The sequence below is a fragment of the Pongo abelii genome, chromosome 12, assembly GCF_028885655.2.
Source record: "Pongo abelii isolate AG06213 chromosome 12, NHGRI_mPonAbe1-v2.0_pri, whole genome shotgun sequence".
Lineage (NCBI taxonomy): Eukaryota > Metazoa > Chordata > Mammalia > Primates > Hominidae > Pongo > Pongo abelii.
In genome coordinates, this window is record NC_071997.2 from 131,570,406 (window position 1) to 131,590,476 (window position 20,071).

General features: G+C 45.2%; 1 protein-coding gene across 1 annotated transcript in view; it reads right to left on the reverse strand.

The window, feature by feature from the left end:
* Positions 1–20,071, reverse strand: part of TPO (thyroid peroxidase) — a 124,235-nt gene that overhangs the window by 77,658 nt on the left and 26,506 nt on the right. Inside the window, exons 5-6 of the mRNA XM_063713806.1 lie at positions 9,599–9,728; positions 7,135–7,341 (exon numbers count right to left, since the gene is read on the reverse strand). Coding sequence (XP_063569876.1) covers positions 7,135–7,341; positions 9,599–9,728 — 337 coding nt within the window. The remainder of the gene's footprint in view (positions 1–7,134; positions 7,342–9,598; positions 9,729–20,071) is intronic.

Here is a 20,071-nt window from a genome sequence, read left to right on the forward strand (position 1 = left end):
AGAACTAAAAGTAGAAATACTATTTGATCCAGCAATCCCATTCCTGGGTATCTACCCAGAGGAAAAGAAGTCATTATATAAAAAATACACTGGCACACGCATGTTTATAGCCGCACAATTCACAATTGCCAAACTGTGAAAGCAACCCAAATGCCCATCAATCAACAAGTGGATAAAGAAACTGTGATTTTATATATACGATGGAATACTACTCAGCCATAAAAAGGAGTGAATTAATGGCATTTGCAGCGACCTGGTTGAGATTGGAGACTATTATTCTAAGTGAAGTAACTCAGGAATTGAAAACCAAACATTTTATGTTCTCACTTATAAGTGGGACCTCATCTATGAGGATGTAAAGGCGTAAGAATGACACAGTGGACTTTGGGGACTCAGGGAAAGGGTGGGAAGGGAGTGAGGGATAAAAGGCTACAAATTGTGTTCAGTGTACACTGCTTGGGTGACGGGTGCACCAAAATCTCACAAATCACCACTAAAGAGCTTACTCATGTAACCAAGCACCACCTGTTCCCAACAACATATGGAAATAAAACATTCCAACGTGAACATAATTCATAATCCACTAACTCCACTTTGTATTATGTACCTAGAGATACACATTGGTGTGCACGAGGAGGCTTGTGTAGCTTTGAGGTTTTCGACACATTCGTAGCTACATATTTTCTGCAGTGGTTGGGGGGTTTGCAGCGCCCAGTGGAACATCATCAGGCTGCCTACATCCCCACTTAGCTGAGACCAGAAGGAGCAAGGGCATGAAGAAAAGCCCAGTCCTAAAATAGAGGATGCTGCAAAGCCCTCACAGCTCCCTGGGCTGAGTGAGTCGGTAGTCAGAGACTCAAAACACTTTAATTTATAGTCTCGTGTAGTTGCTGGAAACATGCTTCCCTTAGGAAAACTGAATAAACATAGATATGATAAATTGTGTGGATCATTTTCTGTTTTTCTTTGGGATTCAAAAGTCCCAACTTGCTCCGAGCTCACTAGGAACTTCCACCCTCACACTCCGCCGTAAATACTCAGAGACCAAACTGGATGCTTTGAGTGTAAAGGACATCAAACATTTAAAAGCACTGATTTATGATGTGTCAACTATTGGGTTTATGGAGCTACCATGGTACCCTATACTACCTAGAGTATACCATGTATTTTTCATCTCACGGGAGTGACTGTTGGCTCAATCACTCAACTACTGAAGGCTGCCCTGGGGATGGACAGGATCTGAATAATTGAAGGATGCTGTTAGCTGCAAGCCAGGAGGCCTGTGCCCAACACCAAGAGCCCTGGAAAGTGCCTTGGAGACCCACCCTGGGGCCTCTCCCACTTTCTCACCCACGGGCACGCAGGTGTCCTCCCTGCCAGATGTGATCTTGCCTTTTATGTTTAAAATTGTTTACAAATAATTTTATTGTTATTTTTCTCTAAGTACAAAGATAACATATGCTCAGTAATGAACATTTTGAAATAAGAAAAGTGACAAGTAGAATATCATCTAAAATTTTACTAACCCGGGCAACATTTCACCATTTCCATAATATCACTGTATAACATGATTGTCTAAAGTTGCTTGTGTTTCTCATGCTCATAGCCTGTGATCAACATTTAAAGTTTTTCAGTATTTTGGTGATATAAACAATTGTGACAAACAAATATATTCACCCACTTCTATGGGCAGTTTGGACATTGTCCCTAGGAAAGATTCTTGTGGTGGTGTGAATGGGCTTGATTTCATTTCATATCTTATGTCACATCGTGTCCCGAATGTATTCACCAGTTTACTTTTGCACAGCAATGTATGGATGCAAATCATTTCTCAATACCCTCAACAACGCTAAATTAAAATTTCATAATTTCTTTCCAGTTTGTATGTTTAAAAACAGCATCTTGCTGTTCATTTATCTTTCATTGATATCTATGTGTGTGTGTGTGTGTGTGTGTTTACCTACACATACCTATTTGGGTTTTCTTGTAATTTTCTTGTTCACATCGGGTGTTTATTCCATTGAGTGTTTATTTTTTTCTCATTGCTTTATAAGAGCTCTTTATAGAATGAAGATAACAATTGCTTGTGATTCCATATTTTCAAGTTGTCCCCTGAGGGTTTGCCTCTTGTCCGTGCCCTGGGTTTGTGTCCAGGGCCCTTAGCACAGAGCCCTGAAGTCTGGAGTCTCAGCTCCTCAGCTCCTCAGCCCCTGGGAAAAAGCCCTGCAGGCACCCCGCCTGAGACAGTCCAGCCCCTCCCTCCCTGCTGTCCACAGCACCTGCCCCAGCCTCTCTGCCTTCAGGGTCCCACAAGCATGTGCTCCGTGTGGAAGAGAAGTGCTGTCAACCCCAGTCCTGCCCCATGAAAGACAGGCTGGCCCAGAACAGCCAGAACAGAAAGTTGAAATACGGCAGAGAGATGGTACCTGGTGTGACCGGGCTCACTATAACTGAGCCCTAAAAGGAAAGGAGGAGATTGGAGAGTGACATGGCTGATGAGAGCACCTGCCTTTCCCTTGAGATCCAGTAGGGAGCCCCGAAGGCACCAGTGCCTGGACCCCCCGGAACCTCTGCAGGGGTCTCCGTGGGCATCACAGTATGCTGCTCCTCGCCACGGCCCCCCCTGCCCTTGTCCAATACACTACTGAGTTACACAGTGTCCTCATGTCAGTAGAAGGATCCTGGAGCAGCTGTGTGCATGTGAGGTGTATGCAGGTGTGTGTGTGGGTCTGTGCATGCGTGAGCATGGATAGGTGCATGTGCCTGTGTGCACGTGTGTGTATGGGTGTGGGTGGGTGTGCATGTGTGTGCACAAGGGTGTACACACAGGTGTATGGGTGGTCACGATCACCTGTGCCTGTGGGTGTGTGCATGCCTGTGGGTACATTTATGCCTGGTGGGGCGGGGGGCCCTGGGGCCCAACTCACTTTTGCTTTTCGCTCCCACTTGGGTTCTTCTGAGGAGACTTTTCTTAGGACAACAGGCCAATTTCTCCCCTGAGGCAGGTGGAAGTCCAGTTTCCCCAGAGCCAGCTTAACCGGGAGGCACCGTAGCCACAGTGCCTAGGACCACAGGAGTAAGTGTGCTCACAAAACGTTTAATTTATTTTAAAATCAGAAGAAAATAATAAACATTTAGGCCAAAGAAAAAGTTTTAACCTACATTAATACATTTATCTTTATATGAACGCAGCCATCCATGTGACTTGGGGTATTGTGGATGGAGGAAGGAGCCCCTGTGGGCAGGTATGTGGGGCTCACCCCAACCATCACGTGGCCCTGGATATCAGTGGAACATGCCCTGGATGATGCCCTGGCCGGAGGCCCCCGACCTCCCCCACGGTGTGCGTGGCCCTGAAGGGCTGGGCTTTTCCTGGTGTCCTTGTCTGGTCTCAGTGCCACCTGTGTCCTTCCCACCCAGGTGGTGTCTCCCAACTGTCCCACCTGTCTGGACAAACACAAATTACCCCAATAGTAGCTGCAGACTTGCAAAAACAATCCCTCCTTCTTCCAAGGCTGCTTTTCACCAGCTCTTGCCCAAACCAGCAAAACTCCAGGGGATCCCCAAAGGTGGAGCCCCCACGCAGAGTGGTTCTCTCAGTGCAGCTCCCCACCCAACATGCTGCCTCCTTGCTGAGCTTCCCTAATCACCCCACATCCCTCTCAGGCATCTAGGCTTCCAGCAACACAGCAATAACAATGCACATTCATCGAATTCTTTCTCCGAGCCTGGTTTCATTTCATTCTAATTGCTCCATTATTAGGTGGGAAATATATTCTTTTTATGGACAACAAACCTATATACATGCAGCTAATAAGTTACAAGGCAAACCTGGGAAATATACTCTTTTTACAGACAACAAAGCTATATACACGCAGCTAATAAGTTTCAAGGCAAGCCTGGAACCCAAGACCTGGTAGATAATAGGTGCCTGACTCCACTGCTTCTCCAGGCTGCATAACTCAGTCACTTTCTGCACAGATTCTGCTGGGGAGCCACTTAGCTGGGAAGGAGGGCCTCTGCTTGGCAGACTGTTCATTGCTGAAGACACAGGTACTTCTGCAAGATCTAATAGCTCTAATGTTAACAGATGAGAACTTTGGGGTCCTGAGTGGTGAAGAATAACACTAGGGCCAGGCGCAGTGGCTCATACCTGTAATCCCAGCACTTTGGGATGCCAAGGTGGGCGGATCACTTGAGGTCAGGAGTTTGAGACCAGCCTGGCCAACACGATGAAACCCCATCCCTATTAAAAATAGAAAAATTAGCCAGGCATGGTGGCGCATGCCTGTAGTCCCAGCTACTCAGGATGCTGAGGCAGGAGAGTCGCTTATATCCAGGAGGCGGAGGTTGCAGTGAGCTGAGATTGCACCACTGCACTCCAGCCTGGGCAAGACTCCAGCTCAAAAAAAAAAAAAAAAAAGAAAGAATCCCAGGTTAGAGGTACATGCAGTGGGGGACACATGCAGGGGGCCTCCCTGTTGAGGGGGCTCTGCAGAGAAGAGCAAGGGGCCCCCGTCACCCAGGGTCTGAGCCCTAGCATGTGAGAGAGAAAGAGATCTCCTCCCAGGGACAGAGGCTGGACCTGGCTGAAATTCAGTTTCTATGATTGACACAGTCTTTATGGTGCTCCTTTTCCACCTTTCCCCCAATATTATTCCCTTTGGGATATTTTGTTTAGATGCCTTGCTTTTGCCCACTGGGACCTCCTCTGCAGATGCCCAGAATTTTGTAACTGCTGGTTTATGTAGCTGTCCTGCCCACCTCCCAGGGACCAGCCTGTCTTCCTTTTCAGCCTGCCCAGCACACAGCACAGCATGGCGCAGAATAACTGCCAGTGAAGTTTTCTTAAATGAATGTTAGAGAAGACATGAGATCGAAACCATCTGTGCTCTTAAGTAGAAAATGTCCCTTGTTGGCTGAGCACGGTGGCTCACACCTGTAATCCCAGCATTTGAGAGGCTGAAGCAGGCGGATCCCAAGGTCAGCAGTTCGAGACCAGCCTGGCCAACATGGTGAAACCCCGTCTCTACTAAAAATACAAAAATTAGCCGGGTGTGGTGGCGCCTGCCTGTAGTCCCAGCTACTAGGGAGGCTGAGGCAGAAGAATTGCTTGAACCCGGGAGGCGGAGGTTGTAGTGAGCCGAGATTGTACCACTGCACTCCAGCCTGGGTGACTGAGTGAGTCCCAGTCTTAAAAAAAAGAAGAAAATGTCCCTTGTTAACTTCAAGGCTGGTTTCCAGAGAGAAGTAAAATTAAAAATCTACCTATATTGTCTCTTTCTTTTCTGGTAAGAGTGAACATTTGTGCAATACTAATGGAGAGTAATTCTGTAATATTTATCAAAATTCCACAGGCACCTCCACCATGACTTAGCAACCTTACCCCTGGATCTATCAGGTGTGCACATGGGCACAAAGAGTGCTCTTTGCACTCTTGAGGGCCAAGTGTGCTCTTTGCTTCATTATTTGTGACAGCATAGAAACAGCAATGAAGCAGAAGGCAATTCATGCTCATTAATAAGGAAAGTGGTTAGATAGATTATAATGCACACACAAATGGAATATTAAGAAGTCATAAACAATTACATTTCTGTTCACTTAATGTTATGCAGACATGTATAAGAACTGTTGCTAAGTGGTCCTTACCAGGCACTGAGCATGCACATGATGTGACACAGGGGATGAGAAAAAGCGCAGGTACACATGGGATCATATGCTCTATTTACACACGTGCCCACAAACTAACTAATATGCTATAAACACACGTGCCCACACAGTATCTTATATGCCATATACACACATGTCCACAAACTGTCTTATATGCCATATACACATGTGCCCACAAACTGTCTTATATGCTATATACACACATGCTCACACACTGTCTTAGACGCTATATACACACATGCCCACATACTATCTTATATGCTATATACACGTGTCCACACACTATCTTATATCCTATATACACATGTGCCCACACAGTATCTTATATGCCATATACATACGTGCTCACACAATATCTTATATCCTATATACACACGTGTCCACACGCTATCTTATATGCCATATACACATGTGCCTGCACACTATCTTATGTGCCATATACACATGTGCCCACAATCTTATATGCCATATAAACACGTTCCCACACACTGTCTTATATGCCATATACACATGTGCCCACACACTATCTTATATGCCTTATACACACGTGCCCACACAGTATCCTATATGCCATATACACATGTGCCCACACACTATCTTATATGCCATATACACACGTGCCCACACAGTATCTTATATGCTATATACACACATGCCCACACACTATCTTATATGCCATATACACACGTGCCCACACAGTATCTTATATGCTATATACACATGTGCCCACACACGATTGTATATGCTATATACTCAAGTGCCCACACATAATCCTATATGCTATATACACGTGCCCACACACTATCTTATATGCCTTATACACACGTGCTCACACAGTATCTTATATGCCTTATACACACGTGCCCACACACTATCTTATATGCCTTATACACATGTGCCCACACAGTATCTTATATGCCATATACACATGTGCCCACACAGTATCTTATATGCTATATATACATGTGCCCACATGTGATCATATATGCTATATACTCAAGTGCTCACACATAATCCTATATGCCATATACACGTACACACTATCTTATATGCCATATACACACATGCCCACCCAAGATCATATATGCTAATACACGAGCCCACACATAATCCTATATGCTATATACACGACCACACACTATCATACATGCTATATACACACGTGCCTACCCACGATCATATGTGCCAATACATGTGCCCACACATAATCCTATATGCTATATACATATGTGCCCACACAGTATCATACATGTTATGTACACATCTGCCCACACACTATCATATATACTATATATATGTGTACCCAGATAATTTCCAGTGAGATGCACCAGATATTCACAACTGCTACCCCTGGGAATAGGACAAAAGAAACAGACTTTCACATTTTATTTTATACTATTCTGTTTGATGTTTTAAATAGTACTTAGTTTCATAATAAACATAGAAACGTTTTCTAAAACTTACTTGTATGGGAAAACATGGGTTTTGGTTCTCACAAGTCATCTGGCAGTCAGCCCCTCCCCCGAAGGCAGCTTTGCTGGTGCTCTGTGGTGTGAACGCGATGTCGTGGTCGATGTATTGTCCCCATGCCATCAGGAGGTCAGAATAGTGGTCATCATCTGTGACAACCTCATTTGAAACTTGAATGACATGTCTTGTCACCTCCCGGACCTGGGTAGGAAGAGACCATTGGTCAGGACATAGGAGGACCCCATGGTAGCAGAAAGATGACCCTTTGGGATCATGCACTTCCTGGTGTGGTTCTTGTTCACAGAGCTCCTGGTGCCCCTAGGAGATCTGTGCCCTGGAGTTAGGGCAGGAGGAGCATAAGCTTTGAAGACAGATGCCCTTGGACTTGAATCCCTGCCTTGATTTGTGGTGGCTGGAGGGCCTGGTGTTAACTTCCCTCAGCCCTCACTTCCTCATCTGTAAGTTAATATGGAAAGGTTGAGCTTTCAGTGTTGTTGTGGGGATTAAGTGAAGAGTCATTGACAAAACAGCCAGGCTTTAGGACGGTTGAGTCCATGACTCAGAGGGCAGAGCCTCCAGCCACAGGGGAGTACTCCTTGGCCTTGAAGCCTAAGGGAGTTGCTTGACTGGATTTCCATGTGGGTTGGGAGGAGTGACTCCCCTTCTTTTCGTTTCTCCACCCAGACGTCTGTTGCTGTTATGTTTAACACCGTTCCACCAGGGCATCTGGAGAGCAGATAACAAGCTTCCCCGTCTCACAGGCTAGGTCCAGATGGAGAGGAACTTTGTCCTGGATGGATCTTACCCTGAGCCTGCCCTACCTGATGTGGATGATTTATGTGGTGAGATTTGGATTGGATTTTGGGCCTAGAGTTGGTGCTGTCATGGGATGGGGTCTGGGGGAACCTTGGAATGGGGTGAGCATGTTAGGCATGTGGACTGGGTATGAATCTTTGAGGGTCAGTGGGTCATTTGTGGAGGCAGAAAAATGCCTCTCGCACAACATCCACTCGCTAATCCTTGGAGCCTGCCGATGCGATTACATTAAGGGCCTTGAGATGGGAAGGTTGTCCTGGGTCTCCATGAGTGTCCAATCCAGTCACATGGATCCTTAAAGTTGGAGGCTCTCTCCTGACTGGAGGTGGAGATGTGACTCTAAACAAAGGCACAGAGACATACAACATTGCTGGCTTCGAAGGAGGGGCCATGAGCCAGCCAGGGGATGCAGGCACCTCCAGAAGCTGGAATTGCCAGGAAAGGGATTCTCCCCTGGAGCTTCCAGAAAGAACCAGCTCTGCAACACCTTGATTTGAGCCAAGTGAGACATCAGACACTGATTATGAAACTGGAAGATCACATTTATGTTGTTTTCAGCCACTAAATTTGGAGCAATTTGTCCCAGCTGAGTAGAAAACCAACACAATTTCATTTGAGGACACTTGAACTCTGATTTTTCTCAATAGTGAAATAATTCTGAGCAAATATGAGTTTACGGAATCATAATCTCATAATACTGAGAGTTTAAAAAGCCTCGGGGGTTGAACTGGTCTACTGTTGAGCATAAGATGGGTAAGACAGTGTTATCCCGTTTTAGGGATTGTCCAACTGAGGGCAAGAAGGCAAGCGACTTGCAGGAAGCCAGTGGGAGCAGAGTGTGAGCCCAATTGCCTTGTCCCTGCTGCTGGGAGCACCAAGCCGTCTTCAGTGACACAGACTCCAGCTCTACCCAGGGCTGCTCACGGCTTCTGGGAACACCAGGTCCTCTTACTAAAAGCCCGCCTGGGAAAATTGCCTAGGTAAAGTTGTTGGCTTTCGTAGGGGAACTTTGTGCTGGTGTATCTGTCCACAGCTGGTCTGAGTCAGACCTGAGTCCTACCACCTGCGCTCTTTGGGCTAAACAGAACATCCACTGCCGTATTTCTAGATAATATCATCACTGAACATGGCACAGGAGCAAACACACTGGCTCATTCATTGAAATAAGTAGTTAAATCACAAGAAAAATGACCCATTTTTTGACCAAATAGACCAGTAGATTCTACTAGGCTATGACTGTTCAGCAAATAAATTCACCTCTGGGAGTAAAGCGGTCATCTTTACATCAACAAGTGGATTGCAGAACTCATAATCATCTTGGGATGTACCTAGCCCACACGATGGATAAAGGAATTTATCTGAAAACACTGAAGTGATTTTCAGGAACAGAAGTGTTAGGGTTGAGAAAACTTAATTTAAATCTGCAGGGTTCCACTCACTCAGAGATTTTAATCTCCCTGAGCCTTGGCTCCTAAGCCATAGGGCAGAAACAGTGATTGCTACATCAAAGGCAGGCTGGGAGGATCTGAAGGAATTGCACGTGGCACCCAGCATGAGCAAGAACCCAGTAAAAGGCTATTTCCTTCCCTCAGCATCACAGGACCCAATCTTAGTCCAGGATAGCAGTGTTCTGAGTACCCACCGGGGGCAGTGGGAACCCGTTGTACAAGAAGCCGGGGTTCCAGCCTCGGGGCTGACTGAAGCCATCCTCGTAGACTGGAGGGAGCCATCGTGCCAGGGCTGTGTTGGAGGCGCCCCATCTGGGGTGGTCTCTGTGGAGACAAACGCAAGGATGTGTTTGAGATGGGGGAGAAGAACACAGAAGCAGTGAGTTCCAGATATAAGGCACCATTCTCAGGGAGAATAAGTGGAGTCTCTCCGGAGGCCCAAGGGGCACAGCTCCCCAGAAGACCCGAAAGGCCTTCCGTAGGCCCAAGTTGTGGCTGGCTTCAAGGGAGCTCATTCCAGAGGCTCGGTTCCCACAGGCACCCTCTCCCGAGCTCAGCACATGCTATCTGGAGGTGGCTGCCTGCAGGGTTCCTTCCCACTCCCCTGTTTTCCGAAGGAGGGTCTCCCACCCTTCTAGAATGTACCGGGGCAGTTCTCTGGAGGACAGAAACTTCTGGTGTTCCAAACAAAGAGATCATTTGAAATCCTGTGGCATAAAATATCCTTTAATCAAAGCACCATGAAGCCACCAGTTTGTTGTGCCTGTTCCTGCCCTGTGTGATTGTCCAGGCGAACTTGTGGGAACTGAGGAAGTTGCTGGTTTTCTGATTTTAGAAGTGAGCTGGTTGTCAAAGGAACCATTAATAAATGAATTTGAATTAAAATAAAATAAGTTAAAAATAAAGTTAAGTCTCTCCTGAGAGAGAGAGAGTCAGTTGTATTTGGCTGTTTGATTGGGCGATGAGAATGGATTCAGCCAATAGGCTAGATGGTGAAGTTTCCCATAAGTAGGCTGGTCTGCAGTTTTGTTCTATTGGTCAAAATATATTCTGACAAAAATGTATTTGAAGTGCATGATAAAGTAAAGGTGTGTTGAATATTTTGATTTCACACCTAGTTCTGAGTGTACTGTGTTAAGCAAGGTGACCCTAAGTTGAAGGGGTGTAGGCACAATTAACAGTCACTTGATATGTCTCGGAGCATCTTCTAGAAACTGAGGAAATAAAAGACTAAAGATTGGTAACTAATCCTTCTTTGTACAAATGAGGTATTTTCCAATATTTTGTTTAGAAATTTGGAGGACAATGTTATTGAATTGTTTGCTGATACATGAATAAAAATCATTTTAATGATAGCTCATTATATGTTCATTTTCTTCTATATCTCAGAAGGAGTTTTGAGGGCCAGATGGCATTACTATGGCAAAACTTTTCCCAGTGACATAGTCACAGGAGCAGGTTTCTAGGCACCTTCCATCTGCAAAGGTAAAAATAATCACAGGGTTGCTGCTGAACTGTCTCATCTATAGTATGTAGGGCAACCGTATAATTCCTAACCAAAGTGGAATGCTTTTGAGGAGACAGGAGCACTATTAATTATTAATAATTTCCTAGGATAGAAGGCAGAAATCGGAAGGCTATCAGGTAACCAGGATGCATGGCCCCTCAGCCAACAGGTGATGTTCAGCCAACTGATGAAGAAACTAACTGAAACTCCACCCATCTCATCAGTAAACTAATTCCAATAAATATTTATCTCTATGCATAATAATTACCAACATCTGTCATAGATCCGTGCTTATTAAATCAATTGTGTTCTAATAATATGTAAAAAATAATTCAATCTTGAAGAAAACAATGAACACTGAGGCCCTTGTGCTCACTGAACATTTTCTAAATATGAAATTTAAATTTATAAAATACATAAAAAGTAACGTACAAAATAGAATACATATTCAAATATATAAATGCATGGTAAGACTATATGAATGTGAAGAATATATAAATTAATGTATCAAATATATAACATGAGCATAAATATCTGTAGAGGATAGGTAAAGAAATATGTAAAACATATTAAAAATAAAGGACTTTCAAGTACAAAATATTCTACATTTGGAAGAAAATGGCTCAATTTACAAGGCATAAATTATTCTGCATTTGGAAGGAAATATGAGGGAATTAGAATATAAAAGTCAATTCAAAGAGAAAAATAGAAATTTTTCTGTGGAACAAAGGTTCCTTTTGTTAAAAATAAATACAGATTGTTTTGGGTCTAACATTGTCATGATATCCGGGTTCCATTGGTATCTGTCAGTCACGCCCGTGTGTGAACAACCAGCACTGGGGTTCTGTGTGTGGCAGCTGCAGAGTCATGCAACACAACCAGGGCTGAGTCTGCAGAGTCTGAAGCCGCATCATGGACAACTGGTATTGGGAGGCTTTGTAAGCACATGACAAAAGAATCAGGCATGACTAGGATGCAGGCTTTGAAAATCCTCCCATGTATCTGATGTGTACGCACTTAGAAAATACGAGGAGTGAAGTCTACAAGAATCATGACAAGATAAATAACGTTTTAAAACATTTGGAGTGTTTGGGAATATAAATATTTAAAAATTAGTGTAGTTTTGTCATAAATTACCATCGCCTTTATGGTTATAACATACATTAGTCATTCGTATTAAATATGACTGATTTAGATGTTCTGCACAGGAATGAAAGGACTAAGGTTCTACTAAGAACTGTTTGTAACCTGGGCAACATTTGTGAAGGAAAGATCCGTTTTGTCCTTGAGGTAGACTGAAGAGCTGAGACTCTTCTGGTTTAAAAGTCTCTAAGGCCTCCACGCAGCTCGGTACATTAGAGGAGAGGAGCTTTTATTCCTACTGTCGTGCACCTGCTGCTACCTCATCTAGGACACATTCGATAATGAGGGGTCAGCAGCGGCAGGAGGCTTGGGGACATGGTTACTTCTCTATGTCTGCAGGGACCATAAGGGGAGAATAATTCTATTATTAATACTTCATTAATCTCCAGCACACCAAAGTGGCTCAATTTGCAAAAATGTATGGGAGAGTAATGCGTATAATCGGCTGCAATACGTCAGCATCTGAAGATTGGAAAGATTGCTTTAATAAAGTGTTCAGATTCATTATGGTTGGTTTGTCTTTATTGAAATTCCATAAAGTGTGGCTCATAGGGAGGTGCTAGATCACTCAATTAAAAATAATGAAACGTTAATTTAACTGCTTAAGCAGTGATTTTTTTTTGCTGATTGACTTTTATATTTCAGCAGTTCACTAGGACATTACAATGGCCCAAGAGCACTCACAGATGTTTGTTGTGGACACTCCGCAAATGTGTTACCTGACCTTCACGGTCAGCAGGTCAGCAGGACTGAGAAGGGTCCCTCTGAGACTTTGATCAGCTCCTGTTGGAAAGACCCTTTCCCAGTGGAAATCTATTGCACCACACTGTTCCTTTCTTAGATCTGGATTAACGGCAGCATTGGAAAAAGGCTCATAAAGCTGACAAAATGAGCAAAGAGAAACATTTCTGGAGGAGAGTTTTATGAGGGAGACTGAAGTCTGTGCTCCTGCTGAGGCTCCGAGTCACTCTGATTTCCCTGGGACCCTAGCTCCCCTCTCCCAGGCACCTGGCACTGAGACTTTGTGATTTCTGAATTCCAAAGAGAAGAAATTCTAAATTTCCATCTTGAAGAGAGCTTGAGCATAAAGCTGTGGACTGGGGCCGCAAGACACAGGTCAATATGTTTGCCAGATGTGGCGATCCAGTAACAGCACACGGACAAGCTGAGTGCCAGAGATGTGTGCCGCCCATGAAAAGAAGCACACAGCAATGCAGTGTGATACGCTGGGAGAGAAACCGTGGAAGAAGTCATCTTTCCACTCCTGTAACCGCACCTCTTTCTCATCGGGGCAGCAGCGGGACACGGGATGAGGGGGTTTGCTTCTCTGTTTGGGAGGTGCTCACCCAGGAGCAGCCAACACCCTGCAGTCCTGCTGGGCCAGGTGTGCAAGGATTCATTTTGTCCCCAAAAACGCCTGACACCCTGTCAGGTGGCCGGAAGTATGAGGAAACTCAGCAGTGATTTTTCCCGTCTCCTGCTGGAGCTACTTGATTGAAGGCAATTAAGACCAGTCAGTTTGTGAGCTGGGATTATCACCAGCATGATCCCTGAGGGACATTTGCACCCTCAGAGGAAAACCCTTCAAAAGTTGCAAACGCTTTCTATAATCGGCATGAGCTCAGCTTTTTCCAAGAACTTTGAAAATCTTGTTTATTCTGGCATCATTTATACCCATTGTATGTTCTGCGATTTCATAAGACACCAAGATCAATTCCACCTCTTCTTTTCTTAAAGACTAATACATTTATTTGAGGTCAAAGGTATTTTCTGTTTTTTATCACTTCAAGTGTCAATATTGCTAAATGATATCTTAGTGCCATTGACAGATTTACAAGTTCAACTTAAACTCTTAATAGACACATATTTGTTCTTTAGCAAACTGTTTTGAGTAATTGAACTTTCAATCTACAGGCACTTCTTAAAAGGAGACGATTGTGTCAAGGAGTTTCATTCCAGCAAAACTCCATCAGGTCTCTCCCTGCTGGATAATTTCATGAATTAGGTCAAAATGCAAATGAAAAACAAAGTGAGAGGGAAAAAAGGTGACTGTGAATGTGAATTCAAGGCAAATACGTAGAAAAAAAGAAAATAGCTGTCAGACATCAGATATGAGGTGTTCTTAACAAAATATCTGGATGGCAGATGCAACATTGAATTTATATTTTTGATGATTTTTAGGCAAATGACTATAGAGAATGATATACCAAGTTACATATAGCAAATTATATGTTAAACCCAGGTAGATCTTAAGGGTTCTTCCAATAACTTAAATACTATACGGAATTTTCCTTTCAGACGTGATCGTCTCCCCCAGAATCGGTCATGGGCTTTAAGGCTGTATTGGATGGAACATGAACTCCATGAAGGAGGCTCAGTGCAGAATGGCCGCTGTGGAGGAAGTTGGCTTTTCGATCCCTGGTGGGATCGCTTCCTGCAGCCCACAATGTCCACGCCACGTTCGTTCTCTGTGCATCCAGGAGGCAAGCACATTTGGCAAGCCGGGCGTCAGGGAAACCCAGTCCCGGCTTGAGTCTGTCCTGTCTGGATGGATATTTCACCTGTGACCTGGCTCCATCCATCATCGAGGGTGTGAGCTACCTCGAGGACCAGGTCCTTTAGAGCTCACCACTCACTGGATGCTCCTGCGCCACGAAAAACTGTGCTCTGATTCTGTGATGCCGTGATATTCCCACGTCAATCACTCTCCAGCCATTTACCTGCAGGAGCCTCCCACCACTGCCCTCATGGAAAAGCACACTGGGCCGTTTGTGACCTTCTGTGGTCGATGCCATGGCCAGGAGCCAAGAGGCCCGATGCCGAGGAGTGGCCGAGAGGCGACAGTCGCCGTAACTCGTACGATGCCCGGCTGTGGACGGCGTGCGGGGAGCCTGACGAGTGCTGCCTTTCAACCGAAAACAACCCTGCGAGGTGGGTGTTCTTCCCACGTTACCCATGGGAAGGGGATGGCTCTGAGGATGAAGCGAGTCACGGAAGTGACTCAGGCGGGGAAGGGAGCAGCCGACCCTCGGGTCTGGACGGCTCGGCAGAGGCTCAGGGGAGAGGAAAGGAGGCGGACCCGACATCTGCGAGCCCAGCCGATGCGTGCAGGAGCTGCGTGGAGCACAGCGAGATGCAAACCACAGGCCCGGCTCCCACGCGCGGCCGGAGGGAGTCTATGAGTGTCCTCGTCTGGGAGTGTGTACAACACAAATGTGCGGATGCCGGCAGGGCACAACATGCGGTCTCCTGGAAACCTCTGGAGGCAGGAGCAGCCCCTGCCTCCAATCCCGGGCTCCTCCCAGGCCAGGCAGGACCCCTGCGCTGTCAGGCAGGAGGGGTTGAAGCCGGCCTCTCTTCCTGCTGGACAGAATCCCATGAGGCTTCTGCCGCCTGCGCCCCAGTGCAGAGCTGCCCCAACAAGGTGTTCTGGTGTCTGCTGGGTCCCTGTGTCTTTTTCTCAGTAGGCTTAAAGAGAAGTGTGGCTAATTGCTTAACTCACGTTCTCTCCCTCTCTCTCATAATTGTATACATAATGGTAAGAGTCTAGCAGTCCTTGCCCACACACATATGGCTACTCGATTTATGATACAGGCACGGGCGCAGTTCACCAGGTAAAGGATGGCTCTGAATAAATTAAATATCATATACACATGCTTTTACACACACATATCTATACATACACACACACACCCCTCTATATAGACCTCTCTTTATTATATATGTGTGTGTATTATATATACACACACACACACAAATCTACCTATATATACACGCCTCTATATATACACACACCTATGGATATTGTCGATGAAGAGTCAAGCTCTGTAAAATAGTTGAAGAGATTTATTCTGAGCCAAATATGAGTGACCAATGGCCAATGATTCAGCCCTCAGGAGATCCTGAGAACATGTGTCCAAGGTGGTTGAGGCACAGCTTAGTTTCATACATTTTAGGGAGACACAAGACATCAATCAAATACATGTAAGATGTACATTAGTTCAGTCCAGAAAGGGAGGACATCTGGAAGCAGGGGCTTCTAGGTCAAAGGTAGATTCAAAAATTTTCTGAGTGGCAATTTTTTGAAAGAGTAAAGTTTTCGTCTAAGGACTTAGGATTGTCTGGGTTAAGACACGGGTTGTGGTGACCAAGGTTTCATTGTGCAGGTGAAGTCTCCAGGCAGCAGGCTTCTGAGAGAAGAGATTGTAAATGTTTCTTCTCAGAGTTAAGTAGTCTGCTCTAGCAGAAGTTCTAAAAGGGAGGAGGGTGTCATGAGGCACGTCTGACCTCACTCTCCCCATCATGGTCGGATTAGTTTTTCAGGTTAGCTTTGGAATGCCCTTGCCAACAGGAGGGGTCAAATCAGATGATCGCAGGACTTAGAATTTTATTTTTGGTTTACAATATACACACACACACCCAGACACACACACACACACACACACACACACACACATACACCCCTCATGGTTGCCACCTTGTATGTTGCTGAAAACATTAAATGAGATGGGTCACAGATCTAAATATGACATGTAAAACAGTAACATTTTCAGCAGAAAACACAAGAAAAATACCTTCACATCCTTCAGAGAAAGCAAGATTCTTAAACACAACAAAAAAAGTTTTCTTTCCATGAAATAAGTAATTGATAAGTGGGACTTCATTAAAAATATGAACAACGTTTCTTCAAAAGACAGCATGGAGAGTGAAAAGGCCAATCTCAGCTGGGAGAAGACATTTGTAAAACATATTTCTCACTGAAGACATATTTAGAAAATATGAGCATCTATAAATCAAAAAAGATTCATTAAAAAATGGGAAAAATATTTGAACTGGCACATCCCCAAAAAGAGTCTCCAAATGGCCAATGAATGTATTTTAAAAGTGCTCAAGATAATTAGTCACCAGGAAAATGTAAAGTTAAACCACAGGAAATGCCACCCTCCACTCAAGAAGGGCTAAAATGAAAGGGCTCACAGTGACAGGGATTGGTGAGGGCTGTGGGGCTCTTACACTTTGCTCCTGGGAATGCAGATTGGAGCAGCCACTTGGCAGCACTGATCAGCGCTCAGCAGAGAGGCGCCCATGCTTGCCCTGTAACGATGAGTGTCTCCCTCAGCAAGGCAGGAGCAACTAAATCCTGGAGGTGGAGAAGCCAGGCCCAGGGGTTACCATCTAACTTCCTTCCTATAAAAGCCAGGTCAGGGAAAACTAACTATGGTGATGAAGATCAAAACAATGGTCCCCTCTGGGTAGACGTCAAAATCTGGGAGGGGCCAGAAAGCAGCCCTCTGGGGTGTAAAGTCCTCGATCTCCATCTGGGGGCCCCTCATCTGGGGGTGCAGGCCCATGGGAGACTCGGCCACCTGTGCCTCCAGATTCACCCCCAAGTCCTGTGTAAGTTGTACTCCAATTTAATAGCAGGAATCCACTCATGGTCACTATGGCGATAGATTCTATCCACTGTGCCACTTATCCAACATGGTACGTCCTGCAGCAATGACTAGATCATACAAACAAGAAGGAGCCTGCCCCATTCCCTTCCAACATGGTAGTTCCTGCAGCATTGCCTACACCATACAAACAAGAAGGAGCCTGCTCCATTCACTTACAACACTGTGAGACACAGTGGTTTACTGCAGTAGTTCATCAGATCAAAACTCAAGAAATAACAAATTTTTCTTTTTTTTTTGTTTTTTCTTTTAGAGATGAGGTATTGCTTTGTTGCCCAGGCTGGTCTTGAGCTCCTGGGCTCAAGCAATCCCCCCACCTCAGCCTCCCAAAGTGCTGGGATTACAGGCATGAGCCAACAGGCCCAGCCAGAAATAATGCAATTTTTCAAAGATAAATTACACCTCTTCAAGAACCAAGACTCAGACTCTTTGAAGAAAGGGGCTTCAAAGGTGGCCATTATTTACATAAACAATCGCTGACCTTTGTAGCATTATTGCTCACAAAATATTTCTGCTGCATTTTCTCACTTCAGCCTCATGACAACCCTAGAAATGAGCATCACTATCTTTTGCCATTTTCCAGATGCAGAGAATTTGAGAATCTAAGCAAGACGTGAAGTTTAAGCAGCTTGTAACTGACAAAGTGGTGGCTGGAATTTCACGTTGTATTTCAAAATACGATGGCTTTTCCATTATGCACGGGAATGTGAGCACTTTCTCAAGAACACACAGAGCAGTTCTTATCACGTGTATCAATGTAAAACTGAAGGCAAATTCTATATGAAGTATCTATGTGAATTCATCATATTTGATGAATACTATATATAATGAATACTATCTTACAGTATATAATATATATTTGTATTTCTGCTTATGAAAAATCATATGTAATACACTAACATTGCATGTGATAAGATAGTCCATTGATTTAGACGACAGAGCAAACAGTGGCTCGTGGCCCCTTTGTTTTCTAGCTATTGTGGCACACAGATCTCCACAATGACCCCGCTGCCTCTGGAGGACTGGCCGTGAGTAATTCCACCCCGACTGCATCTATTTCCAGCAGCTGAGAGGCTTCAGTTCTTCAGTAGCCCTCCCCTACTCCATCTGTATTAGTCTGTTTTCATGCTGCTGATAAAGACATACCCGAGACTGAGAAGAAAAAGAGGCTTAATGGACTTATGGTTCCACGTGGCTGGGGAGGCCTCACAATCATGATGGAAGGCAAGGAGGAGCAGGTCATGTCTTCTTACATGGATGGCAGCAGGCAGAAAGAGAGCTTGTGCAGGGGAACTTCCCCTTATAAAACTGTCAAATCTCGTGAGACTTACTCACTGTCATGAGAACATCACAGGAAAGACCTGCCCCCATGATTCAATTACCTCCCACCAGGACCCTCCCACAACATGTGGGAATTCAAATGAGATTTGGATGGGGACACAGCCAACCATATCACCATCCCGCCATGGAGCACTTGATTTTTAAAACAGAATTTGTCTTATCTCTAGGCTGATGCCAAGCTACACACTAAAACCCAAATTTCTGCAGGATATCCTCAGGCCCTGGGGATTCTGTTCTCAGCCGATGTGACTGCTTCTAGCAAAGGCAACCTGCAAGTGACGTGACCCCAGCCCACACCCACCCTTCTACCCCCCAGCTCCTAGACTTCTATAAAAACACACAGGTGGGGAACAACAACCTCAGCTGGCTGGGAGCATAGGGGAGTCGAGGACCCTGATCTGAGTCCAGGATGATGAAGAGGTCTCCACAGGTTGGTAACAGAAACAGAAAGAAGCTGGAAATCCTTTAAATGATACTACCAAAACACCTTCACCCCAAATGCACAGTTATCAACAGCATTCCTAATATCTTAAGCTTTATATTTAGAGATTCTAAAATTTTTAAAGGGATCAGTTTGCCATGCATGCACACCTCCCCCGCCACCATGTTAAAAAATAGGGGCTTATGCAGAGACTTGATAATTTCCTTTAGGACAAAGTGAAAAGAAAAACAGACTCAAAATTTACAATGGGCCTGCCCCATTCTCTTCCAACATGACACGTCCTGCAGCACTGGCCACACCATACCAACAAGAAGGAGTCTGCCCCATTCCCTTCCAACATAGTGCCTCCTGCGGCACTGGCCACACCATACCAACAAGAAGGAGTCTGCCCCATTCCCTTCCAACATGGTAGCTCCTGCGGCACTGGCCACACCATACCAACAAGAAGGAGTCTGCCCCATTCCCTTCCAACATGGTAGCTCCTGCGGCACTGGCCACACCATACCAACAAGAAGGAGTCTGCCCCATTCCCTTCCAACATGGTAGCTCCTGCGGCACTGGCCACACCATACCAACAAGAAGGAGTCTGCCCCATTCCCTTCCAACATGGTAGCTCCTGCGGCACTGGCCACACCATACCAACAAGAAGGAGTCTGCCCCATTCCCTTCCAACATGGTAGCTCCTGCGGCACTGGCCACACCATACCAACAAGAAGGAGTCTGCCCCATTCCCTTCCAACATGGTAGCTCCTGCGGCACTGGCCACACCATACCAACAAGA